The 26,839-nt window shown below is 48.5% G+C and overlaps 2 protein-coding genes and 2 long non-coding RNA genes across 4 annotated transcripts; 2 read left to right on the top strand and 2 right to left on the bottom strand.

Annotated features, from left to right (window-relative positions):
- The first annotated feature begins 3,019 nt into the window (after positions 1-3,019).
- Positions 3,020-10,421, top strand: LOC310668815 (extracellular fatty acid-binding protein-like). Its single transcript, XM_083422134.1, has 6 exons — positions 3,020-3,046; positions 3,229-3,299; positions 4,603-4,713; positions 6,063-6,167; positions 8,819-8,838; positions 10,350-10,421. The coding sequence occupies exons 2-6, from the start codon at positions 3,254-3,256 to the stop codon at positions 10,353-10,355; spliced, it is 288 nt and encodes a 95-aa protein (XP_083278260.1). The 5' UTR covers positions 3,020-3,046; positions 3,229-3,253; the 3' UTR covers positions 10,356-10,421.
- A 3,323-nt stretch (positions 10,422-13,744) lies between these two features.
- Positions 13,745-14,830, bottom strand: LOC310668909. Its single transcript, XR_014506894.1, has 4 exons — positions 14,657-14,830; positions 14,494-14,616; positions 14,069-14,184; positions 13,745-13,887 (listed from the first exon to the last, which is right to left on the bottom strand). It is a non-coding gene; the product is annotated as an uncharacterized lncRNA (long non-coding RNA).
- Positions 14,183-14,900, top strand: LOC310668750. Its single transcript, XR_014506833.1, has 4 exons — positions 14,183-14,344; positions 14,440-14,465; positions 14,518-14,624; positions 14,824-14,900. It is a non-coding gene; the product is annotated as an uncharacterized lncRNA (long non-coding RNA).
- Positions 14,901-19,625: 4,725 nt separating this feature from the next.
- LOC310668805 (RING finger protein 208-like) lies at positions 19,626-20,769 on the bottom strand (the record flags this gene model as incomplete). The annotated part of the gene is made up of 2 exons (XM_083422132.1): positions 19,626-19,682; positions 20,113-20,769. Coding segments are annotated over 2 exons (669 nt in total), but the record flags the coding sequence as incomplete, so codon positions are not given.
- Positions 20,770-26,839: the final 6,070 nt, after the last annotated feature.

The following is a 26,839-nucleotide window of genomic DNA, read 5'->3' as shown; positions in this document are numbered from 1 at the left end:
ATCCTTCCTTCCTTCATCTAGACCACCCCACTTCCTTTGGGTCCTCCAACGTTCATCTCTGCCCCCCCAACCTTCCTTCCCACCTTCCTTCCTTCCTTCTTTCACTCCTTCCTTCTTTCCTTCTTTCTTCTTTCTTTCTTTCTTTCGTTCTTTCGTTCTTTCTTTCTCTCTCTTTCTCTCTCCCTCCTTCTTTCCTTCCTTCCTTCCCTCCTTCCTTCCTTCCTTCCTTCCCTCCTTCCTCCCTCCTTCCTTCCCTCCCTCCTTCCTTCCCTCCTTCCTTCCTTCCCTTCCTTCCTTCCCTCCTTCCCTCCTTCCTTCCTCCCCTCCTTCCTCTTTCCCTCCCTCCCTCCCTCCTTCCTTCCTTCCTTCCTTCCCTCCCTCCCTCCTTCCTTCCCTCCTTCCTTCCTTCCTTCCTTCCTTCCTTCCTTCCTTCCTCCCCTCCTCCCTCCTTCCTTCCCTCCTTCCTTCCTTCCTTCCTTCCTTCCTTCCTTCCTTCCCTCCTTCCTTCCTTCCTTCCTTCCTTCCTTCCCTCCTTCACTCCTTCCTTCCTTCCTTCCTTCCTTCCTTCCCTCCTTCCTTCCCTCCATCCTTCCTTCCTTCCTTCCTTCCTTCCTTCACTCCTTCCTTCCTTCCTTCCTTCCTTCACTCCTTCACTCCTTCCTTCCCTCCTTCACTCCTTCCTTCCTTCCCTCCTTCCTTCCCTCCTTCCTTCCTTCCCTCCTTCCTTAGCTCCTTCCTTCCTTCCTTCCTTCCTTCCTTCCTTCCTTCCTTCCTTCCTTCCTCCCCTCCTCCCTCCTTCCTTCCCTCCTTCCTTCCCTCCTTCCTTCCTTCCTTCCTTCCTTCCTTCCTTCCTTCCTTCCTCCCCTCCTCCCTCTTTCCTTCCCTCCTTCCTTCCTTCCTTCCTTCCCTCCTTCCTTTCTTCCCTCCTTCACTCCTTCCTTCCCTCCTTCCTTCCTTCCTTCCTTCCTTCCCTCCTTCCTTCCCTCCTTCCTTCCTTCCTTCCTTCCCTCCTTCACTCCTTCCTTCCCTCCTTCCTTCCTTCCTTCCTTCCTTCCTTCCCTCCTTCCTTCCTTCCTTCCCTCCTTCACTCCTTCCTTCCCTCCTTCCTTCCTTCCTTCCTTCCCTCCTTCCTTCCTTCCTTCCTTCCTTCCTTCCTTCCCTCCTTCCTTCCTTCCTTCCCTCCTTCACTCCTTCCTTCCCTCCTTCCCGCCTTCCTTCCCTCCCTCCTTCCTTCCTTCCTTCCTTCCTTCCCTCACTCCCTCCCTCCCTCCTTCCCTCCTTCCTTCCCTCCTCCTTCCTTCCCTCCCTCCTTCCTTCCCTCCTTCACTCCTTCCTTCCTTCCTTCCTTCCAGGCCAAAGGAACATGGATGACCGTGGCCCTCAGCACCACCGACCCCAAGATCCTGAAGCACATGGAGAAGATGAAGATCATCATGGTGGACGTCAACTTTGAAGGAGACAATGTGGTGGTGGCGACACGCTTCCCCACGTAAGGGGGACAGGAAGTGCCTGGTTTGGGACAGGAAGTGCCTGGTTTGGGACAGGAAGTGCCTGTTTGGGAGAGGAAGTGCCTGTTTTGGGGTGGGGTGGTGGAGACACACATTCCCACGTAAGGACGGACAGGAAGTGGCTGTTTGGGACAGGAAGTGGCTGGTTTGGGAGAGGAAGTGGCCGGTATGGGAACAGAAAGTGGCTGGGACTTCCTCTTCCAAAATACGGACTTCCTATTCCAAAACAGGGAGAGGAAGGGCCTGGTTTGGGAGAGGAAGTGGCTGGTTTGGGAGAGGAAGGGCCTGGTTTGGGAGAGGAAGTGGCTGGTTTGGGACAGGAAGTGCCTGTTTGGGAGAGGAAGTGGCCGGTTTGGGAGAGGAAGGGCCTGGTTTGGGAGAGGAAGTGGCTGGTTTGGGAGAGGAAGTGCCTGTTTGGGAGAGGAAGTCCCATTCCATGAAAACAGGGACTTCCTCTTCCAAAATACGGACTTCCTATTCCAAAACAGGGAGAGGAAGGGTCTGGTTTGGAAGAGCAAGGGCCTGGTTTGGGAGAGGAAGTGGCTGGTTTGGGAGAGGAAGTGGCTGGTTTGGGAGAGGAAGTGGCTGGTTTGGGACAGGAAGTGGCTGGTTTGGGAGAGGAAGTGCCTGTTTTGGGGTGGGGTGGTGGAGACATGCATTCCCACGTAAGGACGGACAGGAAGTGGCTGGTTTGGGAGAGGAAGTCCCTCTTTTGGAAGAGGAAGTCCCATTCCATGAAAACAGGCACTTCCATGAAAATAGGCACTTCCTCTTCCAAAACAGGGACTTCCTCTTCCAAAATACAGACTTCCTATTCCAAAACAGGGAGAGGAAGGGCCTGGTTTGGGAGAAGAAGTGGCTGGTTTGGGAATAGGAAGTCACTGTTTTGGAACAGGAAGTGCCTGGTTTAGGATGGGGTGTAATTGTTTTGGAAGAGAAAGTGGCTGGTTTGGGAACAGGAAGTGCCTGGTTTGGGACAGGTAGTGGCTGTTTGGGACAGGAAGTGGCTGGTTTGGGAACAGGAAGTGGCTGGTTTGGGGCAGGAAGTGGCTGTTTTGGGAGAGGAAGTGGCTGGTTTGGGAGAGGAAGTGGCTGGTTTGGGAACAGGAAGTGGCTGGTTTGAGAACAGGAAGTGGCTGTTTTGGGGTGGGGTGGTGGAGACACGCATTTCCACGTAAGGACGGACAGGAAGTGGCTGGTTTGGGAGAGGAAGTGGCTTTTTTGGGAGAGGAAGTGGCTGGTTTGGGAGAGGAAGTGGCTTTTTTGGGAGAGGAAGTGGCTGGTTTGGGAGAGGAAGTGCCTGTTTTGGGGTGGGGTGGTGGAGACACGCATTCCCACGTGAGGGGGACAGGAAGTGGCTGGTTTGGGACAGGAAGTGGCTGGTTTGGGAGAGGAAGTGCCTGTTTTGGGGTGGGGTGGTGGAGACACGCATTCCCACGTGAGGGGGACAGGAAGTGCCTGTTTGGGAGAGGAAGTGGCTGGTTTGGGAACAGGAAGTGGCTGTTTTGGGGTGGGGTGGTGGAGACACGCATTCCCACGTAAGGACGGACAGGAAGTGGCTGGTTTGGGACAGGAAGTGGCTGGTTTGGGACAGGAAGTGGCTGGTTTTATATATATATACTTATATATAAAACCGATTTATATATATATATTTCTTTTTCTCGCCCCCGATCTCCCCACTAAATATATATATATATTTCTTTTTCTCTTTTTTCGGCAGACCCCACGGCTGCAAATCCATCAAGATGGTTTTCAAGAGAGGCGAAGATGGAAAATACTACCATAAATGCAGTTCGTATTGGGACTTCCTGTCCCCCACTTCCTGTTTTAATGGTTTGGTCCAGTGCTGGCCGATTCCTATTGGCCAGTATCCAGGAAGCTACCAACCTGGATTTCTTAACCCTAATTATATTCTTAATTCGTATTATTTCATATTATAAATTATTTTTTCATCAATCATATTAATCTCAATTGATATAAATATTATATTCTTAATTCATATTATTTCATATTATAAATTATTTTTTCATCAATGATATTAATCTCAATTGATATAAATATTATATTCTTAATTCATATTATTTCATATTATAAATTATTTTTTCATCAATGATATTAATCTCAATTGATATAAATATTATATTCTTAATTCATATTATTTCATATTATAATTTTTTTTCATCAATCATATTAATCTCAATTGATATAAATATTATATATTATAATAACATCATCATCAAGATTCATATTAATTCATATTATAAATTATTTTTTCATCAATGATCTTAATCTCGATTGATATCAATATGATATATTATAATAACATCACCATCAAGATTCATATTAATTCATATTATAAATGATTTTTTCATCAATCATATTATCATCATCAAGATTTATAAGTAATATGAATTATCATTTTAACATGAATACTTGTATTTTTACTAGGAATAATTATATTTTTACTACAATTTTGCTATGAATAATTGTATTTTTACTACGAATAATTGGATTTTGCTATGAATCATTGTATCTTTACTACGAATAATCATATTTTTAATATTAATAACCGTATTTTTAATATGAATAATCACATTTTAATATCAATAACCCTATTTTTAATAGGAATAAATGTGTTTTTAATATGAATAATCATATGTCTAATATTAACAACCATATTTTTAATCGGAATAATCCTATTTTTAAGATGAATAATCCTATTTTTAAAATGAATAATCCTATTTTTAAGATGAAACTTGTAGTTTTAATCTGAATAATCCTATTTTTAATCTGAATAATCCTATTTGTAATCTGAATAATCCTATTTTTAAAATGAATAATCCTATTTTTAATCTGAATAATCCTATTTGTAATCTGAATAATCCTATTTTTAAGATGAATAATCCTATTTTTAATCTGAATAATCCTATTTTTAAGATGAATAATCCTATTTTTAATCTGAATAATCCTATTTGTAATCTGAATAATCCTATTTTTAAAATGAATAATCCTATTTTTAAGATGAAATTTGTAGTTTTAATCTGAATAATCCTATTTTTAAGACGCTTTCCTCACTGTCCTTTCCTCCCTCCAGAATTCGGCGACCATAAAGTGGAGGTCATAGAGACGGACGGCCAGACGTACGCCATCGTCGACGTGATCACCAGCCGGGATGGACAGACCTACCAGACCTCCACGCTCTATGGTAATTTATTATTATTATTATTATTATTATTATTATTATTATTATTATGAAGAAGCCCAGGAAGGGGAGCCTCCACTTATTATTATTATTATTATTATTATTATTATTATTATTATTCTGAAGAAGAAGCCCAGGAAGGGAGCCTCCACTTATTATTATTATTATTATTATTATTATTGTTAATTCTATGGTATTATTATTATTATTATGAAGAAGCCCAAGAAGGGGAGCCTAAACTTAATATTATTATTATTATTATTATTAAGCCCAGGAAGGGGAACCTCCACTTATTGTTGTTGTTGTTGTTGTTGTTGTTATTATGAAGAAGGTCAGGAAGGGGAGCCTCCACTTATTATTATTATTATTATTATTATTATTATTATTATTATTATTATTATTTCATTTCTATTTTAATACTTATGTTTATTTCATTTATACCCATCCTCTGGTCCCCTCATAAAACACTATTATTATTATTATTATTATTATTATTATTATTATTATTATTAAATTCATTTATACCCATCATCTGTTTCCCTTATAAAATGCTATTATTTTTATTAATCATCATAACATCCTGATTTACTAGCACTATCAAGGACTAATAATAATAATAATAATAATAATAATATACTAACATTATCGAGGACCAATAATAATAATCATCCCATTATTATTTAATACCATCAAGCACTAATAATAATATTAATAATAATATACTGATTTAATAACACTATCAAGGCCTCCTCCTCCTAATATTATTATTATTAATAATAATAATTATTAATATTTCCCAGCCCGCGACGCCGAATCCCAGCCAATCGAGTAGTAGTAATAATAATAATAATAATAATAATAATAATAATAATAATATACTGATTTACTAACACTATCGAGGACAAACAATAAATAATAATAATAATAATAATAATAATAATAATAATAATAATATCCTGATTTAATAACACTATCAAGGCCTCCCCCTCCTCCTAATATTATTATTATTATTATTATTATTATTATTAATATTTATTAATATTTCCCAGCCCGCAGCGCCGAATCCCAGCCAATCGAGTAGTAGTAGTAATAATAGCATTGTAATAATCATAATAATAATAATAATAATATCCTGGTTTAATAACACTAACAAGGACTAATAATAATAATAATAATAATAATAATAATAATAAAAATAAAAATAATAATATACTGATTTAAGAACACTAACAAGGACTAATAATAATAATAATAATAATAATAATAATATCCTGATTTAATAACACTATCAAGGCCTCTTCCTCCTCCTAATATTATTATTATTAATAATAATTATTATTAATATCTCCCAGTCCGCGACGCCGAATCCCAGCCAATCGGCTTGCTGGAGGACTTCCAGCAGCGCAGCGAAAACCGAGGCTTCGCTCCGGAGCAGATCAAGATCTTCCCCAAGGAAGGTGAGTAGGTCCTCCAAGAAGGTCCTCCAAGTTGGTCCTCCAGGAAGGTCCTCCAAGGCAGGTCCTCCAGGAAGGTCCTCCAGGAAGGTCCTCCAGGAAGGTCCTCCAGGAAGGTCCTCCAGGAAGGTCCTCCAAGGTTGGTCCTCCAAGAAGGTCCTCCAAGAAGGTCCTCCAGGAAGGTCCTCCAGGAAGGTCCTCCAAGAAGGTCCTCCAGGAAAGTCCTCCAGGAAGGTCCTCCAGGAAGGTCCTCCATGGTAGTTCCTCCAGGAAGGTCCTCCAGGAAGGTCCTCCAAGGTAGGTCCTCCAGGAAGGTCCTCCAAGGAAGGTCCTCCAAGGCAAGTCCTCCAGGAAGGTCCTCCAAGGTAGGTCCTCCAAGAAGGTCCTCCAGGAAGGTCCTCCAAGAAGGTCCTCCAGGAAGGTCCTCCAAGAAGGTCCTCCAGGAAGGTCCTCCAAGGTAGGTCCTCCAGGAAGGTCCTCCAAGGAGGGTCCTCCAGGAAGGTCCACCAAGGTAGGTCCTCTAAGAAGGTCCTCCAAGGTGGGACCCCGGAAGGTCCTCCAAGAAGGTCCTCCAAGAAGGTCCTCCAGGTAGGTCCTCCAAGAAGGTCCTCCAGGAAGGTCCTCCAGGAAGGTCCTCCAAGAAGGTCCTCCAGGAAGGTCCTCCAAGAAGGTCCTCCAAGAAGGTCCTCCAGGAAGGTCCTCCAAGAAGGTCCTCCAAGGCAGGTTCTCCAGGAAGGTCCTCCAGGAAGGTCCTCGAAGAAGGCCCTCCAGGAAGGTCCTCCAGGAAGGTCCTCCAAGGAAGGTCCTCCAAGGAAGGTCCTCCAGGAAGGTCCTCCAGGAAGGTCCTCCAGGAAGGTCCTCCAAGAAAGACCTCCAGGAAGGTCCTCCAAGAAGGTCCTCCAAGAAGGTCCTCCAGGATGTTCCTCCAAGAAGGTCCTCCAGGAAGGTCCTCCAAGAAGGTCCTCCAGGAAGGTCCTCCAGGATGTTCCTCCAAGAAGGTCCTCCAGGAAGGTCCTCCAAGAAGGTCCTCCAGGAAGGTCCTCCAAGAAGGTCCTCCAGGAAGGTCCTCCAAGGGAGGTCCTCCAAGGTAGGTCCTCCAAGGAAGGTCCTCCAAGGTAGTTCCTCCAGGAAGGTCCTCCAAGAAGGTCCTCCAAGGAAGGTCCTCCAAGAAGGTCCTCCAAGGAAGGTCCTCCAAGAAGGTCCTCCAAGAAGGTCCTCCAAGAAGGTCCTCCAGGAAGGTCCTCCAGGAAGGTCCTCCAGGATGGTCCTCCAGGAAAGTCCTCCAAGAAGGTCCTCCAGGAAGGTCCTCCAGGAAGGTCCTCCAAGGAAGGTCCTCCAGGAAGGTCCTCCAAGGAAGGTCCTCCAAGAAGGTCCTCCAAGGAAGGTCCTCCAAGAAGGTCCTCCAAGAAGGTCCTCCAAGAAGGTCCTCCAGGAAGGTCCTCCAGGAAGGTCCTCCAGGATGGTCCTCCAGGAAAGTCCTCCAAGAAGGTCCTCCAGGAAGGTCCTCCAGGAAGGTCCTCCAAGGAAGGTCCTCCAGGAAGGTCCTCCAAGGAAGGTCCTCCAGGAAGGTCCTCCAAGGTAGGTCCTCCAGGAAGGTCCTCCAGGAAGGTCCTCCAAGGTAGGTCCTCCAAGAAGGTCCTCCAGGAAGGTCCTCCAAGGCAGGTGCTCCAGGAAGGTCCTCCAAGGTAGGTCCTCCAGGAAGGTCCTCCAAGAAGGTCATCCCGGAAGGTCCTCCAGGAAGGTCCTCCAGAAAGGTCCTCCAGGAAGGTCCTCCAAGGAAGGTCCTCCAAGGTAGGTCCTCCAGGAAGGTCCTCCAAGAAGGTCCTCCCAGAAGGTCCTCCAGGAAGGTCCTCCAGGAAGGTCCTCCAGGAAGGTCCTCCAAGAAGGTCCTCCAGGAAGGTCCTCCAGGAAGGTCCTCCAAGAAGGTCCTCCAAGAAGGTCCTCCAGGAATGTCCTCCAGGAAGGTCCTCCAAGGTAGGTCCTCCAAGGCAGGTCCTCCAGGAAGGTCCTCCAGGAAGGTCCTCCAAGGTAGCTCCTCCAAGAAGGTCCTCCAGGAAGGTCCTCCAAGAAGGTCCTCCAGGAAAGTCCTCCAGGAAGGTCCTCCAGGAAGGTCCTCCAGGAAGGTCCTCCAAGAAGGTCCTCCAGGAAGGTCCTCCAAGAAGGTCATCCTGGAAGGTCCTCCAAGAAGGTCCTCCAGGAAGGTCCTCCAGGAAGGTCCTCCAGGAAGGTCCTCCAAGAAGGTCCTCCAGGAAGGTCCTCCAAGAAGGTCCTCCAGGAAGGTCCTCCAAGGCAGATCCTCCAGGAAGGTCCTCCAAGGCAGATCCTCCAGGAAGGTCCTCCAAGAAGGCCCTCCAGGAAGGTCCTAGAAGAAGGTCCTCCAAGAAGGTCCTCCAGGAAGGTCCTCCAAGGCAGGTGCTCCAGGAAGGTCCTCCAGGAAGGTCCTCCAAGAAGGTCCTCCAAGGTAGCTCCTCCAGGATGCTCCTCCAAGGTAGGTCCTCCAAGAAGGTCCTCCAAGAAGGTCCTCCAGGAAGGTCCTCCAAGAAGGTCCTCCAGGAAGGTCCTCCAGAAGGTCCTCCAGGAAGGTCCTCCAAGGTGGGAGCCCAGAAGGTCCTCCAGCCCATTCCATAATAACCGCCTCTCTCCTCTCTCCACAGTCGCCTGCCAGGACGAAGCGGTGAGTATCCCGAATTCGGGTCTGGATGGACATTGCCCATTTTGGGAAATGTCAGGTCTATCTTGATGGACATCTCCCAGGGTTGGGAAATCTCAGATCTAGCTTGGTGGAGAACATCTCAGGTCTATTTTGATGGACATTTCCCATTTTGGGAAATCTCAGGTCTATATTGATGGACATCTCCCATTTTGGGAAATCTCAAGTCTATCTTGATGGACATTTCCCATTTTGGGAAATCTCAGGTCTATCTGGACGGACATTTCCCATTTTGGGAAATCTCAGTTCTATCTTGATGGACTTCTCCCAGGGTTGGGAAATCTCAGGTCTAGCTTGTTGGAGAACATCTCAGGTCTATTTTGATAGACATTTCCCATTTTGGGAAATCTCAGATCTATCTGAATGGACATCTTCCAAGGTTGGGAAATATCAGGTTTATCTGGATGGACATTTCCCATTTTGGGAGACCTCAGGTCTATCTTGATGGATATCTCCCATGATGGAGAATCTCAGGTCTATCTTGATGGACATTTCCCATTTTGGGAAATCTCAGGTCTATCTGGATGGACATTGCCCATTTTGGGAAATCTCAGGTCTATCTTGATGGGCATTTCCCATGGTGGAGAATCTCAGGTCTATCTTGATGGACATCTCCCAGGGTTGGGAAATCTCAGGTCTAGCTTGTTGGAGAACATCTCAGGTCTTTTTTGATGGACATTTCCCATTTTGGGAAATCTCAGGTCTATCTTGATGGACATCTCCCAGGGTTGGGAAATCTCAGGTCTAGCTTGTTGGAGAACATCTCAGGTCTATGTGGAGGGACATGGCCCATTTTGGGAAATCTCAGGTCTATCTGGAGGGACATCTCCCAGGGTGGAGAAATCTCAGGTCTAGCTTGTTGGAGAACATCTCAGGTCTATTTTGATGGACATTTCCCATTTTGGGAAATCTCAGGTCTATCTGGATGGACATTGCCCATCTTGGAAAATCTCAGGTCTATCTTGATGGACATCTCCCAGGGTTGGGAAATCTCAGGTCTAGCTTGTTGGAGAACATCTCAGGTCTATTTTGATGGACATTTCCCATTTTGGGAAATCTTAGGTCTATCTTGATGGACATTTCCCATTTTGGGAAATCTCAGGTTTATCTTGATGGACATTTCCCATGGTGGAGAATCTCAGGTCTACCTTGATCGATATCTACCAGGTCCATCTTGATGGACATTTCCCATTTTGGGAAATCTCAGGTCTATCTGGATCGACATCTACCAGGTCCATCTTGATGGACATTTCCCATTTTGGGAAATCTCAGGTCTATCTTGATCGACATCCACCAGGTCCATCTTGATGGACATTCCCCATTTTGGGAAATCTCAGGTCTATCTTGATGGACATTTCCCATTTTGGGAAATCTCAGGTCTATCTTGGTCGACATCTCCCAGGTCCATCTTGATGGACATTTCCCAAGTTGGACCATGTTGGAAACGTCACCTTCTCTTCTCCCTTCTCTTCTAGGAATGAGAAGAACATCTCTATGGTCCTTGGAGGTCTCTTCCTTCTCCTAATAAATAGATTCAGAAACTGCAATTTCCTGTGTTTGGTCTCTTTTGTATTATTATTATTATTATTATTATTATTATTATTATTAATGTCATTTATACTCCGGTCCCCTTATAAAATGCCATTATTATTATTATTATTATTATTATTATTATTATTAATTTCATTTATACTCCGGTGTATTATTATTATTATTATTAATAATAATAATAATAATAATAATAATAATAATTTCATTTATACCCCAGTCCCCTTATAAAATGCCATTATTATTATTATTATTATTATTATTATTATTATTAATTTCATTTATGCTCCAGTCCCCTTATAAAATGCCATTATTATTATTATTATTATTATTATTATTATTATTATTATTAATTTCATTTATGCTCCGGTCCCCTTATAAAATGCCATTATTACTATTATTATTATTATTATTATTATTATTATTATTATTAATTTCATTTATACTCTGGCCCCCTTATAAATTATTATTACTATTATTATTACTATTATTATTATTATTATTATTATTATTATTATTAATTTCATTTATACTCCGGTCCCCTTATAAAATGCCATTATTATTATTATTATTATTATTATTATTATTATTATTATTTCATTTATACCCATCCTCCGGTCCCCTTATAATATATTATTATTATTATTATTATTATTATTATTATTATTATTATTATTATCATCTTAGAGGAAAAGATCCTTTAAAGGAATCTCATGAGCTTTTAATCATTAATAATAATAATAATAATAATAATAATAATAATAATAATAATGGCATTTATACCCATCTGGTCCCCTTATAAAATTATTATTATTATTATTATTATTATTATTATTATTATTATTATTAATTTCATTTATACTCCGGTCCCCTTATAAAATTCCATTATTATTATTAGTATTAGTATTATTATTAAATGTCAAATAAGATATTTTTTAAATCCCTCATTTAAATATTTAAATATTTAGCGATTGATCTGGCCCCGTGTGATTATCAATCCAAACCTGTGTGATTGATTATCGATCCAATCAATCATTTAAATACTTAGTGATTGATCTGGCCCCACCTTATTGATTATCAATCCAGCCCTGTGTGATTGGTTATCGATCCAGACCTGTGTGATTGATTATCGATCCAAACCTGTGTTATTGATTATCAATCCAATCAATCATTTAAATACTTAGTGATTGATCCAGCCCCGTGTTATTGATTATCAATCCAATCAATCATTTAAATACTTAGTGATTGATCTGGCCCCATCTTATTGGTTATTGATCCAGCCCTATGTGATTGATTATCGATCCAGCCCTGTGTTATTATCAATCCAGCAAACCCGTTATTGATTATCAATCCAGCCCTGTGTGATTGATTATTAGTCCAATGAATTATTTAAATATTGAGTGATTGATCTGGCCCCATCTTATTGGTTATCGATCCAGCCCTGAGTTATTGATTATCAATCCAATAAATCATTTAAATACTTAGTGATTGATCTGGCTCCATGTTATTGGTTATCGATCCAGCCCAGTGTTATTGATTATCGATCCAGCCCTGTGTTATTGGTTAGCGATCCAGCCCTGAGTTATTGATTATCAATCCAATAAATCATTTACATACTTAGTGATTGATCTGGCCCCATCTTATTGATTATCAACCCAGCCCAGTGTTATTGATTATCGATCCAGCCCAGTGTCATTGATTATCAATCCAAACCTGTGTGATTGATTGATTATCAATCCAGCCCTGTGTGATTGGTTATCGATCCAGCCCTGAGTTATTGATTATCGATCCAGACCTGTGTGATTGATAATCAATCCAATCAATCATTTAAATACTTAGTGATTGATCTGGCCCCACCTTATTTATTATCAATCCAGCCCTGTGTGATTGGCTATCGATCCAAACCTGTGTGATTATCAATCCAGCCCAGTGTTATTGATTATCGATCCAGCCCTGTGTGATTGGCTATCGATCCAGCCTTGTGTGATTGGTTATCAATCCAATAAATCATTTAAATACATAGTGAATGATCTGGCTCCATGTTATTGGTTATCGATCTAGCCCTGAGTTATTGATTATCAATCCAATAAATCATTGAAATACTTAGTGATTGATCTGGCCCCGTGTTATTGATTATCAACCCAGCCCTGTGTGATTGGTTATCGATCCAGCCCTGTGTGATTGGCTATTGATCCAGCTCCGTGTTATTAATTATCAGTCCAGGCCCATGTGATTGATTGCTGATCCAGCCCTGAGTGATTGATTATCGATCCAGCCCTGTGTTATTGGTTATCAATCCAATAAATCATTTAAATATTTAGTGATTGATCCGGCCCCGTGTTATTGATTATCCAATCAATCATTGGAATACTTAGTGATTGATCTGGCCCCCTCTTATTGGTTATCGATCCAGGCCCTCCTCTTCCTCCAATCCCAAGAAGGGTGCACTCTGCACATCCTCAGAAACACTCCAGGAATATATATATATATATATATATATCTTTATTGAGGGCATTCGCAAGAACGGGAACAAGATGGCGGCCTAGAGGGACTTCTATGGGGCGGGTCAGTCTGGATGACCATTGGGGGTCCCACTCTGCGTCCGGAAAACCCACATTTCCCCGCTGAGGGCTCAAATCCTAGATTGTCCCCGCCTGAATCTCTCGAACCCGGGCAAGACTTGGAGTGTAAGTCAAGCTTGTGGGAAATTGGGGGGGCTGAGGAATCCTAGAAGGGTCAGGCTGGAGGACATGGAGGGGGTCCCTTCCCCTCTCTATGATCTCCTAAAAAACGGCTGGATGTCCTAGAGAGGTCCCTTCCCTCTCTATGATCCCTGGATGACCTGGAGGATCCCTTCCCTCTCTATGATCCTTTGCAAGGGGGTCAGGCTGGATGACCTAGAGGGGTCCCTTCCCCTCTCTATGATCCACTAAAAAAAACGCCTGGATGTCCTAGAGAGGTACCTCCCCTCTCTATTATCCCTGGATGCCCTAGAGGGGTCCCTTCCCTCTCTATGATCCTTTGCAAGGGGGTCAGGCTGGATGACCTAGAGGGGTCCCTTCCCTTTCTATGATCCCCTAAAAAAACGGCTGGATGTCCTAGAGAGGTCCCTTCCCTCTGTATGATCCCTGGATGTCCTAGAGAGGTCCCTTTCCCCTCTCTATGACCCCTGGATAACCTGGAGGGGTCCCTTCCCTCTCTATGATCCCTGGATGTCCTAGAGAGGTCCCTTTTCCCTCTCTATGATCCTCTGCAAGGGGGTCAGGCTGGATGACCTAGAGGGGTCCCTTCCCTCTCTATGATCCCCTCATAACCGGACCTAGAGATGTCCCTTCCCTCTCCATGATCCCTGGATGTCCTGGAGGGGTCCCTTCCCTCTCTATGATCCCCTCCAAACGTGCTGGATGCCCTAGAGAGGTCCCTTCCCTCTCTATGATCCTCTGCAAGGGGGTCAGGCTGGAGGACCTGGAGGGGTCCCTTCCGCTTTCTATGATCCACTAAAAACCGGCTGGATGTCCTAGAGAGGTCCCTTCCCTCTCCATGATCCCTGGAGGACCTGGAGGGGCCCCTTCCCTCTCTATGATCCCCTCCGAACGTGCTGGATGCCCTGGAGAGGTCCCTTCCCTCTTTATGATCCCTGGATGACCTGGAGGGGTCCCTTCCCTCTCTATGATCCCTGGATGTCATAGAGAGGTCCCTTTTCCCTCTCTATGATCCTCTGCAAGGGGGTCAGGCTGGAGGACCTGGAGGGGTCCCTTCCTTCTCTATGATCCCTGGATGACCTGGAGGGGTCCCTTCCCTCTCTATCATCCCCTCAGAACGTGTTGGATATCCTAGAAAGGTCCCTTCCCTCTCTATGACCTCCTAAGAACCCGCTGGATGTCCTAGAGAAGTCCCTTCCCTCTCTATGATTCTTTGCAAGGTGGTCAGGCTGGATGACCTGGACGGATCCCTTCTATCTCTATGATCCCTGGATGACCTGGAGGGGTCCCTTCCCTCTCCATGATCCTTTGCAAGGGGGTCAGGCTGGAGGACCTGGAGGGGTCCCTTCCCCTCTCTATGATCCACTACAAACCGGCTGGATGTCCTAGAAAGGTCCCTTCCCTCTCTATGACCCCCTCAGAACCCGCTGGATGTCCTAGAGAAGTCCCTTCCCTCTCTATGATTCTTTGCAAGGGGGTCAGGCTGGATGACCTGGAGGGGTCCCTTCCCCTCTCTATGATCCCTGGATGACCTGGAGGGGTCCCTTCCCTCTCTATGATCCCCTAATCACTGGCTGGATATCCTAGAGAGGTCCCTTCTCTCTCTATGATCCTCTGCAAGGGGGTCAGGCTGGAGGACCTGGAGGGGTCCCTTTCCCTCTCTATGATCCACTAAAAACCGCCTGGATGTCCTAGAGAGGTCCCTTCCCTCTCTATGATCCCTGGATGTCCTGGAGGGGTCCCTTCCCTCTCTATCATCCCCTCAGAACGTGCTGGATATCCTAGAAAGGTCCCTTCCCTCTCTATGATTGTTTGCAAGGGGTCAGGCTGGAGGACCTAGAGGGGTCCCTTCCCTCTCTAGCTCCGCCCCCTTTCGCCCCCCCCCCATTCCTCCCAGGGAATCGTCCAATCGGGGAGTCCCGTTGGGCGGAGCCAGGAAGTCGCCCAATGGGGGAGCTCCCTCGGGTGTCACCGGGAAAGCGTCCAATCAGGGAGCTCCGACGAGCGGCGTCCAAAAAACCGCCCGGCAACAGAGCTCCGAATCGTCCAATCGTGTCCAATCATCGGACGGCGCTGAGAAACCACCCAATCACAGAGCCCAGCTGGGCTGGGCCCCTAATCCGCCTGGCGACGGAGCCCCGGAAGCGTCCAATCACAGAGCTGCCGGGTCCCGGGTTCAAGTCACATGACAGGCTTCTGGACTCTGGATTCGGGTCACATGACAGGCTCTGGGTTTGGATCACATGACGGGCTTCCGGGTCCCGGGTTCAAGTCCCCTTCTGGGCTGGCAGGTCCCGGGTTCGAGTCCCATGACGGTGCAGGAATCAACGGGGTCCCGGGATCAAGTCACATGACAGGGTTCCGGGTTTGAGTCCATGTCCCGGGTTCAAGACACCCCATTGGCGGGTTGCGGGTTCGAGTCCAAGTCTCCTTCTGGGCTTGCAGGTCCTGGGTTCCAGTCCCATGACAAGGTCCCGGGTTTGAGTCCCAGGACGGTGCAGGAAACGACGGGGTCCCGGGTTCGAGTCCATGTCCTGGGTTGCGGGTTCAAGTCCCACTCCGGCCGCCCGGGTCCTGGGTTCGAATCACATGACGGCCTCCCACGTCCCGGGTTCAAGTCCCCTTCTGGGCTTGAAGGTCCCGGGTTCCAGTCCCATGACAGGCTTCCGGGTTCGAGTCCCATGACGGTGCAGGAAACGTCGGGGTCCCGGGTTCGAGTCCACGTCCTGGGTTCGAGTCACATGACAGCCCAGGACGCCACTGGGTACGAATGACATGACAGGGTCCCGGGTTCGAGTCCCATGAATTGGATGGCTCCCGGGTTCAAGACACCCCATTGGCGGGTTGCGGGTTCGAGTCCATGTCCCGGGTCGGTGCAGGGTTGCGGGTTCGAGTCCCCTGATGCTTTGTCCTCCTGGATCCCGGGTCCTGGGTTCGAGTCACATGACGGTGCAGGGTTGCGGGTTCAAGTCCCATGATGCTTTGTCCTCCCGGGTTGCGGGTTCGAGTCACATGACGGTGCAGGGTTGCGGGTTCAAGTCCCATGATGCTTTGTCCTCCCGGGTCCCGGGTTCAAGTCCCATGACGGCGCACGGCATTGGCCGGGTTGCGGGTTCGAGCCCCATGATGCTTTGTCGTTCCGGATTGCGGGTTCAAGTCACATGACGGCGCAGGGTTGCGGGTTCGAGTCACATGACACAGGACACGCCGGGGTCCCAGATCGCGGGTTCGAGTCACATGACGGCGCAGGGTTGCGGGTTCGAGTCACATGACGGCTCCGGGTTGCGGGTTCGAGTCCCATGATGCTTTGTCCTCCCGGGTCCCGGGTTCGAGTCACATGACGGTGAAGGATTGCGGGTTCGAGTCCCATGATGCTTTGTCCTCCCGGGTCGCGGGTTCGAGTCACGTGACGGAGCAGGAGGCGACAGGTTCCGGGGTTGGAGTCACATGATGGCGCACAGCATTGGACGGGTTGCGGGTTCGAGTCCCATGATGCTTTGTCGTTCCGGACTGCGGGTTCAAGTCACATGACGGTGCAGGGTTGCGGGTTCGAGTCACATGACACAGGACACGCCGGGGTCCCAGATCGCGGGTTCGAGTCACATGACGGCGCAGGGTTGCGGGTTCGAGTCACATGACGGCTCCGGGTTGCGGGTTCGAGTCCCATGATGCTTTGTCCTCCCGGGTCCCGGGTTCGAGTCACATGACGGTGAAGGATTGCGGGTTCGAGTCCCATGATGCTTTGTCCTCCCGGGTCGCGGGTTCGAGTCACGTGACGGAGCAGGAGGCGACAGGTTCCGGGGTTGGAGTCACATGATGGCGCACAGCATTGGACGGGTTGCGGGTTCGAGTCCCATGATGCTTTGTCGTTCCGGACTGCGGGTTCAAGTCACATGACGGTGCAGGGTTGCGGGTTCGAGTCACATGACACAGGACACGCCGGGGTCCCAGATCGCGGGTTCGAGTCACATGACGGCGCAGGGTTGCGGGTTCGAGTCACATGACGGTGCCGGGTTGCGGGTTCGAGTCCCATGATGCTTTGTCCTCCCGGGTCGCGGGTTCAAGTCACATGACGGCGCAGGGTTGCGGGTTCGAGTCACATGACACAGGACACACCGGGGTCCCAGATCGCGGGTTCAAGTCACATGACGGTGCAGGGTTGCGGGTTCAAGTCACATGATGGGAAATCCGACGGGTCGCGGGTTCGAATGACGTGACGGCGCAGGAGGCGACGAGCTCCCATGTCCCGGGTTCGAGTCCCTGTCCCGGGTTGCGGGTTCAAGACCCTCGACGGGGCAGGAGGCGGCAACGAGTCCCGGGTTCCAGACACACGACAGGCTTACGGGTTCCGGATTCAAATCTAAGGAGAGGCTTCCGGGCTCCGGGTTCGAGTCACATGACAGGGTCCCGGGTTCGAGTCCCACTCTGTCCTCCCGGCTCCGGGTTCGAGTCACACGACAGGCTCCTGGGTCCCGGGTTCGAATCACATGATGGGCTCATTGGTCCTGGGTTCAAGTCCCATGACAGGCTCCCGGGTTGCGGGTTCGAATGCCACTCCAGCCTCCCATGTCCCGGGTTCGAATCACATTAGGGGGTGGCGGGTCCCGGGTTCAAGTCCCATTCCAGGCTCCGGGTTCCAATCACATGATGGGCTCCTGGGTTCAGATCCCATGATAGGGTCCCGGGTTCGAATCACATGACGGGGTAACGGGCCACTCTGGCCTCCCGGCTCCGGGTCCAAGTCCTCCTGGCTCCGGGTTCGAGTCCCATTCCAGGCTCCTGGCTCCGGGTTCGAGTCCCACTCCGTCCTCAAAATATGGGGAAAATTCGACGGGTCCTGGGTTCAAGACACCACCTTGGTGGGTTGCGGGTTCGAGTCCATGTCCCGGGTTCAAGACACCCCATTGGCGGGTCGCGGGTTCGAGTCCCTGTCCCGGGTTCGAGTCAAATGACGGCCTCCCGGCTCTGGGTTCAAGTCCCATTCCAGGCTCCCGGCTCTGGGTTCAAGTCCCATTCCAGGCTCCGGGTTCGAGTCCCACTCCGTCTTCAAAATATGGTGAAAATTCGACGGGTCCCGGGTTCAAGACACCCTATTGGCGCGTTGCGGGTTCGAGTCCATGTCCCGGGTCCCGGGTTCGAGTCCCATGACCATGCAACCCCCTTTTCCTCCTCCCAACCTGGGGGAAATTGGACGGGTCCCGGGTTCAAGACACCTTGGTGGGTTGCGGGTTCGAGTCCATGTCCCGGGTTCAAATCACATGACGGGCTCCCGGGTTCAAGTCCCATGACAGAGTCCTGGCTTCGAATCACATGACGGGCTCCTGGGCTCCGGGTTCGAGTCCCATTCCAGGCTCCCCGCTCCGGGTTCGAATCCCACTCCGTCCTCCCGGCTCTGGGTTCGAATCACATGACGGGCTCCCGGGCCACTCTGGCCTCCTGGCTCCGGGTTCAAGTCCCATGACAGAGTCCTGGGTTAGAATCACATGACGGGGTCCCGGGTTCGAGTCCCACTCCGTCCTCCCGGCTCCGGGTTCAAGTCCCACTCCATCCTCCCGGCTCCGAGTCAAAACTTGGGGGAAATTGGATGGGTCCCGGGTTCAAGACACTTGGCGGGTTGCGGGTTCGAGTCCATTTCCCGGGTTCAAGACACCCCATTGGCGGGTTGCGGGTTCGAGTCCATGTCCCAGGTTCGAGTCCCATTCCAGTCTCCCGGCTCCGGGTTCGAGTCCCACTCCATCCTCAAACTATGGGGAAAATTGGACGGGTCCCGGGTTCAAGACACCCCCTTGGCGGGTGGCGGGTTCGAGTCCATGTCCCGGGTCCCGGGTTCGAGTCACATGACGACGCACGCCGCCACCGGGTTCCTCACCCGGCAGTTACACGCCGCCCCGCAATACTGCCGGAAGCTCTGGTAGCAGCCTCTCTCCGATTCGCCGGCCGCCCAGGCCGCCGGGTTGCCATTGGCCGGCTGGGGCTGGGGGAGGCGGGCCAAGAGGCGGGTGTTGACGGCCAGGGCGGCCAATCCGTAGTCGGTGAAAAGGACCGTTTCCCGTTTGCACGAGGGACAGGAAATGAACTTGTACTTGGGACACGATTCGTAGAGGATTTGCAGACATTCCTCACAGACCGAATGGAGGCGGGTTCGAGTCCCATGATGCTTTGTCCAATTCACATGACGGGTTGCTGGCTCCGGGTTCGAGTCACATGACGGGCTTCCGGCCTCCCATGTCCCGGGTTCAAGTCCCATGACAGAGTCCTGGGTTCGAATCACATGATGGGGTCCTGGGTTCGAGTCTCACTCTGTCCTCCCGGCTCCGGGTCCAATTCACATGACGGGTTGCTGGGTCTGGGGTTCGAATCACATGACGGGCTTCCCGGCTGCGGGTTCAAATGCCACTCCAGCCTCCCGGCTCCGGGTTCAAATCCCATGACAGAGTCCTGGGTTCGAATCACATGACGGGCTCCTGGGCTCCGGGTTCGAGTCCCATTCCAGGCTCCCCGCTCCGGGTTCGAATCCCACTCCGTCCTCCCGGCTCTGGGTTCGAATCACATGACGGGCTCCCGGGCCACTCTGGCCTCCTGGCTCCGGGTTCGAGTCCCATGACAGAATCCTGGGTTAGAATCACATGACGGGGTCCCGGGTTCGAGTCCCACTCCGTCCTCCCGGCTCCGGGTTCAAGTCCCACTCCATCCTCCCGGCTCCGAGTCAAAACTTGGGGGAAATTGGACGGGTCCCGGGTTCAAGACACTTGGCGGGTTGCGGGTTCGAGTCCATTTCCCGGGTTCAAGACACCCCATTGGCGGGTTGCGGGTTCGAGTCCATGTCCCAGGTTCGAGTCCCATTCCAGTCTCCCGGCTCCGGGTTCGAGTCCCACTCCATCCTCAAACTATGGGGAAAATTGGACGGGTCCCGGGTTCAAGACACCCCATTGGCGGGTTGCGGGTTCGAGTCCATGTCCCGGGTCCCGGGTTCGAGTCACATGACGACGCAGGCCGCCACCGGGTTCCTCACCCGGCAATTACACGCCGCCCCGCAATACTGCCGGAAGCTCTGGTAGCAGCCTCTCTCCGATTCGCCGGCCGCCCAGGCCGCCGGGTTTCCATTGGCCGGCTGGGGCTGGGGGAGGCGGGCCAGGAGGCGGGTGTTGACGGCCAGGGCGGCCAATCCGTAGTCGGTGAAAAGAACCGTTTCCCGTTTGCACGAGGGACAGGAAATGAACTTGTATTTGGGACACGATTCGTAGAGGATTTGCAGACATTCCTCACAGACCGAATGGAGGCAGGAGAGGAGGCGGGGCCTCTTGTGGGCGGAGTTGTAGGCGTGGCCGCAGGTGGGGCACTCTAGGGATTCGGCGCTGGGAGGACTGGCGGGCAGGGCGTACTGGTTGGCGATCACTTCCCCCCCGGTTGCCGGGTAGAAGAGGGGCGGGGGCGGGTCCAGGGGCTTGGCCACGCCCTCGTTGGCGATGACGTCGCTGGCGGGGTACTTCCTGTCGTGGGGGGGGAAGTTCCTGTTGGGGAGGAGGTCGTCGGGGGGGAACTTCCTGTCGTTGGGGGGGAACTTCCTGTTGGGGAGGAGGTCGTTGGGTGGGAATTTCCTGTCATTGGGGGGGTACTTCCTGTCGTTGCTGATGAGGTCGTCGGGGGGGTACTTCCTGTGGGCGAGGAGGTTGTCGGGGGGGAACTTCCTGTCGTGGGCGATGAGGTCGTTGGTGGAGTACTTCCTGTGGGGGAGGAGGTCGTCGGGGGGGAACTTCCTGTCGTTGGCGATGATGTCGTTGGTGGGGAACTTCCTGTCGTTGGTGATGAGGTCGTTGGTGGGGTACTTCCTGTGGGCGAGGAGGTCGTTGGTGGGGAACTTCCTGTGGGCGAGGAGGTCTTCGGGGGAGAACTTCCTGTCGTTGGTGATGAGGTCGTTGGTGGGGTACTTCCTGTGGGCGAGGAGGTCGTTGGGGGGGAACTTCCTGTCGTTGGCGATGATGTCGTTGGGGGGGAACTTCCTGTCGTGGGCGATGAGGTCGTTGGGGGGGAACTTCCTGTCGTTGGTGATGAGGTCGTTGGTGGGGTACTTCCTGTGGGCGAGGAGGTCGTCGGGGGGGAACTTCCTGCCGTTGGGGGGGAACTTCCTGCTGGCGAGGACCTCGCTGTTGGGGAACTTCCTGCCGACCTCGTGGAACTTCCTGTTGGGCCCCGGGGGCCCCTGGAGGCAGGACATGAGGAGGGCGGTCACCTGGCTAACGTCGGGGGGCGGGGCAGGAAGCGGGGGGGCGGGCTTTGAGGCGGGCGCGGGGACGCATCCTCCTGGGGGCGGGAAGGACGGGATGACGGCGCTGGGAGGACCTGGGGGAGGAAGCAGAGAGAGAGAGAGAGGATAGAGAGGCGGTTCAGGCTCGGTTCCCAAGGTGGCGTAGAGTTGGAGGACCCTAGAGGGGATTTCCCAGGAAGCGGGTTCCGTTTCCTGTTTTGGGAAGAGGATGCATGGTCATAGAGTTATAGAATCCTAGAGTGGTAGGACCCTAGAGGGGATTTCCCAGGAAGCTGGTTCCGTTTCCTGTTGGGAAGAGCATGCATGGCCATAGAGTTATAGAATCCTAGAGTGGTAGGACCCTAGAGGGGATTTCCCAGGAAGCTGCTTCCGTTTCCTGTTGGGAAGAGCATGCATGGCCATAGAGTTATAGAATCCTAGAGTGGTAGGACCCTAGAGGGGATTTCCCAGGAAGCTGCTTCCGTTTCCTGTTGGGAAGAGCATGCCTGGCCATAGAGTTATAGAATCCTAGAGTTGCAGGACCCTAGAGGGGATTTCCCAGGAAGCTGGTTCCGTTTCCTGTTGGGAAGAGCATGCATGGCCATAGAGTTATGGAATCCTAGAGTGGTAGGACCCTAGAGGGGATTTCCCAGCAAGCTGGTTCCGTTTCCTGTTGGGAAGAGCCTGCATGGCCATAGAGTTATAGAATCCTAGAGTTGCAGGACCCTAGAGGGGATTTCCCAGGAAGCTGCTTCCGTTTCCTGTTGGGAAGAGCATGCGTGGCCATAGAGTTATAGAATCCTAGAGTTGCAGGAGCCTAGAGGGGATTTCCCAGGAAGCTGGTTCCGTTTCCTGTTGGGAAGAGCATGCATGGCCATAGAGTTATGGAATCCTAGAGTTGCAGGACCCTAGAGGGGATTTCCCGGGAAGCGGGTTCCGTTTCCTGTTGGGAAGAGCATGCATGGCCATAGAGTTATAGAATCCTAGAGCGGAACACCCCCCCCCCCTGCAAATAAACCTTATTTCCTGCTCCCAAATGCGTTACCATAGAGTTCTGGAGTCCTAGAGAGGGATTTCAGGGAAGGGAAGCTGATTTCCTTTCCCGTTTTGAAGCGAATGCATTTCCATAGAGTTCTAGAAGCCTAGAGTGGTTTTTTTTTTTCATGCAAGGAAAGCTGATTTTGTTCCTTGATTACAATATGCCTTGACATAGAGTTATGGAATCCTAGAGCGGGTTTCCCCCCCCCCCCAACATGCAATTCCTTTTTTGACAGCATGCGTTTCCATAGAGTTCTGGGAGCCTAGAGGGGATTCTCCATGCCAGGAAAGCTTACCATAGAGTTCTGGGAGCCTAGAGGGGATTCTCCATGCCAGGAAAGCTTACCATAGAGTTCTGGGAGCCTAGAGGGGATTTTCCACGCAAGGAAAGCTGATTTTTCCCCCCTATTTTACATTCCATAGAGTTCAAGAATCCTAGAGGACTTTTCATGCAATATTTCCCCCCCTATTTTACAATATGCATTTCCATAGAGTTCTGGGAGCCTAGAGGGGTTTTTCCAGGAAGCTGGTTCCGTTTCCTGTTTTGAAGATCATGCGCGGCCATGGAGTTCTGGGAGCCTAGAGGGGATTTTCCATGCGAGGGAAGCTTACCATAGAGTTCTAGAAGCCTAGAGGGTATTTTCCCATGCCAGGAAAGCTTACCATAGAGTTCTAGAAGCCTAGAGGGTATCCCCCCCCCATGCAAGGAAAGCCTACCATAGAGTTCTAGAAGCCTAGAGGGTATTTTCCCATGCAAGGAAAGCTTACCATAGAGTTCTAGAAGCCTAGAGGGGATTTTCCCATGCAAGCAAAGCTTACCATGGAGATCTAGAAGCCTAGAGGGTATTTTCCCATGCAAGGAAAGCTTACCATAGAGTTCTAGAAGCGTAGAGGGTATTTTCCCATGCAAGGAAAGCTTACCATAGAGTTCTAGAAGCCTAGAGGGGATTCTCTCCCCCCCCCATGCATGTCCTTTTTTTACAGCATGCATTTCCATAGAGTTATAGAATCCTAGAGGGGATTCCCCCCCCCCCATGCAAGGAAAGCTTACCATAAAGTTCTAGGATCCTAGAGGGGGTTTTGCATGCGAGGGAAGCCGATTTTGTTCCTTTATTACAATATGCATTTCCATAGAGTTCTGGGAGCCTAGAGGCGGTTTTCCAGGACGCTGGTTCCGTTTCCTGTTTTGAAGAGCATGCGCGGCCATGGAGTCCTGGAAGCCCAGAGTGGATTTTCCCCATGCAAGGAAAGCTTACCATAGAGTTCTAGGATCCTAGAGGGGAATTTCCCATGCAAGTCCTTTTTTTACGGCATGCATCGCCATAGAGTTCTAGAAGCCTAGAGTGGAGTTATTTTGCATGCAAGGAAAGCTTTATTTCTTTTTATGATATGCATTTCCATAGAGTTCTAGAAGTCTAGAGGGGATTTTCCATCGGAGGAAATCTGATTTCGTTTCCCTTTTTTATAATATGCATTTCCATAGAGTTCTGGAATCCTAGAGCAGGGCTTTTTTTTTTTTTTTTTAATGCAAGTCCTTGTTTTACGGCATGCGTTTCCATAGAGTTCTAGAAGCCTAGAGGGGATTTTTCCATCGGAGGAAATCTGATTTCGTTTTCCTTTTTTAATAGCATGCATTTCCATAGAGTTCTGGAAGCCTAGAGTGGACTTTTTTTTTGCATGCAAGGAAAGCTCTTTCTTTCTTTCTTTCTGTTTATGATATGCATTTCCGTAGAGTTCTAGAAGCCTAGAGGGGATTTTTCATGCAAGGAAAGCTTATTTTCTGCCTATTTTACAATATTTCCCCCCTATTTTACAATATGCATTTCCATAGAGATATAGAAGCCTAGAAGGGATTTTCCATACAAGAAAGCTCCCCCCCCCCTCATTTTTTACAACATGCATTTCCATAGTTCTAAGATACTAGAGGGGTTTTTTCATGCAGGTCCTTTTTTTACAGCATGCGTTTCCATGGAGTTCTAGAAGCTTTTTTTTTTTTTTTTTCATTTTTTACGATATTTATTTCCATAGAGTTCTAGGATCCTAGAAGGGATTTTTCATGCAAGGAAACCTTATTTTTTCCATATATATGTATATAGTATATAATTGTATATTATATATATACATTATATACATTACATATATATATATATATATATATATATATATATATATATATATATATATAGTATATAATGTATATATATAATATACATTGTTAAATATTGTTAAATATATTACATTATATATTGTCATTGCCCCCTTCGAGGACAACGAAGTAATTTCGTTGTCCCCGAAGGGGGCAATGACAATAAAGATATTATTATTATATTATTAAATCTAATATATTATATTTATTATAATATATACATATATGTAATTTTATATATATATATATATATATATACATATATGCAGGTTTTGGTGTCCTCGGGTGTCTTCCCGTGTAAAAGTTGGGGTGTCTAGGCGACGTTTCGACGAGGTCTCACTCGTCATCTTCAGGCTGGTGCTTTCGGCTTCTTGTTACTGGAACAGAGCAGGATCTCAGTGTTTGAGTTCCTATAAATACTGTTGAGGAGGTGTGGTGTATAGCCTCCAATGTTCTGGGCAGAGAGGAGGTTCCCAGGCTAGTGTGCCTTTTCTTCTTTTGTTCCTTAATTACTTGAGGGATATCTTGAGTGATTTCTTGAGTGATTTCCTGAATCCCACTTAGGTGGGTCATTAGGTGTGGATTAGTTGCTAAAGCCTTCGTGTCTTGAACTCTTGAACTTTGTGAAGAGTTTTTCTGAGAAGATGGCTGTACTGCATTTGGTTGTGCTCTGGCTTGGCTTCGTGTATAGGGGCGAGCTGTGGTTTTGTGGCCTGTGCCAGCCAGATCTGTGTAGGGATTGCAGGGGGGTGCAGCATCCGGAGGTGCCACCTTGGTTTGGCTACTGGATGGTGTCTGTAATTTATCTGTGGAGAGGGTCTGGGTTTGGGTCTGGTGTGGTTGATTGGTGATGGCGTTCTGTGTGCCTCTGGATCTGGTGTCAGATTTTGTGGGGAGGGCTAATTTCCAGATGTCTGGCAAGCGGGATGTGTCGTCACGCTTGTTCATGTTGTGAGGGTGTTTCTCTATCTCGATGGCTTCCATGATTATTCTCTTGTGGTGATGTTCCATGTTAAAGAGCAATTTGGAATCTGCAAAATTAATTTCGTGTCCTGTTTCTTTCATGTGTTGGAAAAGAGAGGAAGTTTTTTCTTCTTTTTTGATGGCATTCTTGTGTTCTGCGATCCGTGCATTTATTCGTCTGTTTGTTTGTCCAATGTACGTGGCTGGGCAGACTTTGCAGGGTATTTCATAGACCCCTTGGTTTTCCAACTGAATTTTATCCTTGGGGTTTCTGAGGATATTGGCTATTTTTTGGTTGGTGCAAAAGGCTGTTTTGATATTGTGTTTATGGAGGATTTTGCTAATTTTATCTGTAGTGCCCTTGATATAAGGAAGGAGGGCTATGCCATTGTTTTCTTCTGTGTCTTGGTTTTTGGGGGGTGTTTCTTTTTGGATTAGCTTCGTAACCCTGTTTTGCTGGTATCCATTGGCAATTAACACATTTGAGAGATTCTGTAACTCAGTTGTCAAGTGGTCTTCGTCAGCCAGGCGTTTGGTTCTGGAGATGAGAGTCTTGGCTACGGAGTTTATTTGTGCAGGGTGGTGGTGTGATTGTGCATGTAAGTAGCGGTTGGTGTGTGTTTTTTTCCGGTAGATAGTGTGTCCTAGGGAGCCATCAGGTTTTTTGTAGATTAGGACGTCAAGGAAGGGAAGTTGGTTGTTGGCTTCTATTTCCATAGTGAATTGTATTTTGGGGTGTAGGCTGTTGAGATGTGTGAGGAAGCTATCCAGTTTTTCCTTCCCGTGTGGCCAAATTACAAAGGTGTCGTCAACATATCTGAGCCAAAGTTTGGGTTTGTGTTCTGACTTGTCTAAAGCATTGGTTTCAAAGTGTTCCATGTACAGGTTAGCGATGACCGGTGAGAGGTTAAACACAATATCAAATAAACACAATATCAAAACAGCCTTTTGCACCAACCAAAAAATAGCCAATATCCTCAGAAACCCCAAGGATAAAATTCAGTTGGAAAACCAAGGGGTCTATGAAATACCCTGCAAAGTCTGCCCAGCCACGTACATTGGACAAACAAACAGACGAATAAATGCACGGATCGCAGAACACAAGAATGCCATCAAAAAAGAAGAAAAAACTTCCTCTCTTTTCCAACACATGAAAGAAACAGGACACGAAATTAATTTTGCAGATTCCAAATTGCTCTTTAACATGGAACATCACCACAAGAGAATAATCATGGAAGCCATCGAGATAGAGAAACACCCTCACAACATGAACAAGCGTGACGACACATCCCGCTTGCCAGACATCTGGAAATTAGCCCTCCC

Source organism: Podarcis tiliguerta (genome assembly GCF_965153285.1).
Source record: "Podarcis tiliguerta genome assembly, chromosome: W".
Classification (NCBI taxonomy): Eukaryota; Metazoa; Chordata; class Lepidosauria; order Squamata; family Lacertidae; genus Podarcis; species Podarcis tiliguerta.
This window is presented reverse-complemented; position numbering and strand designations above follow the sequence as displayed.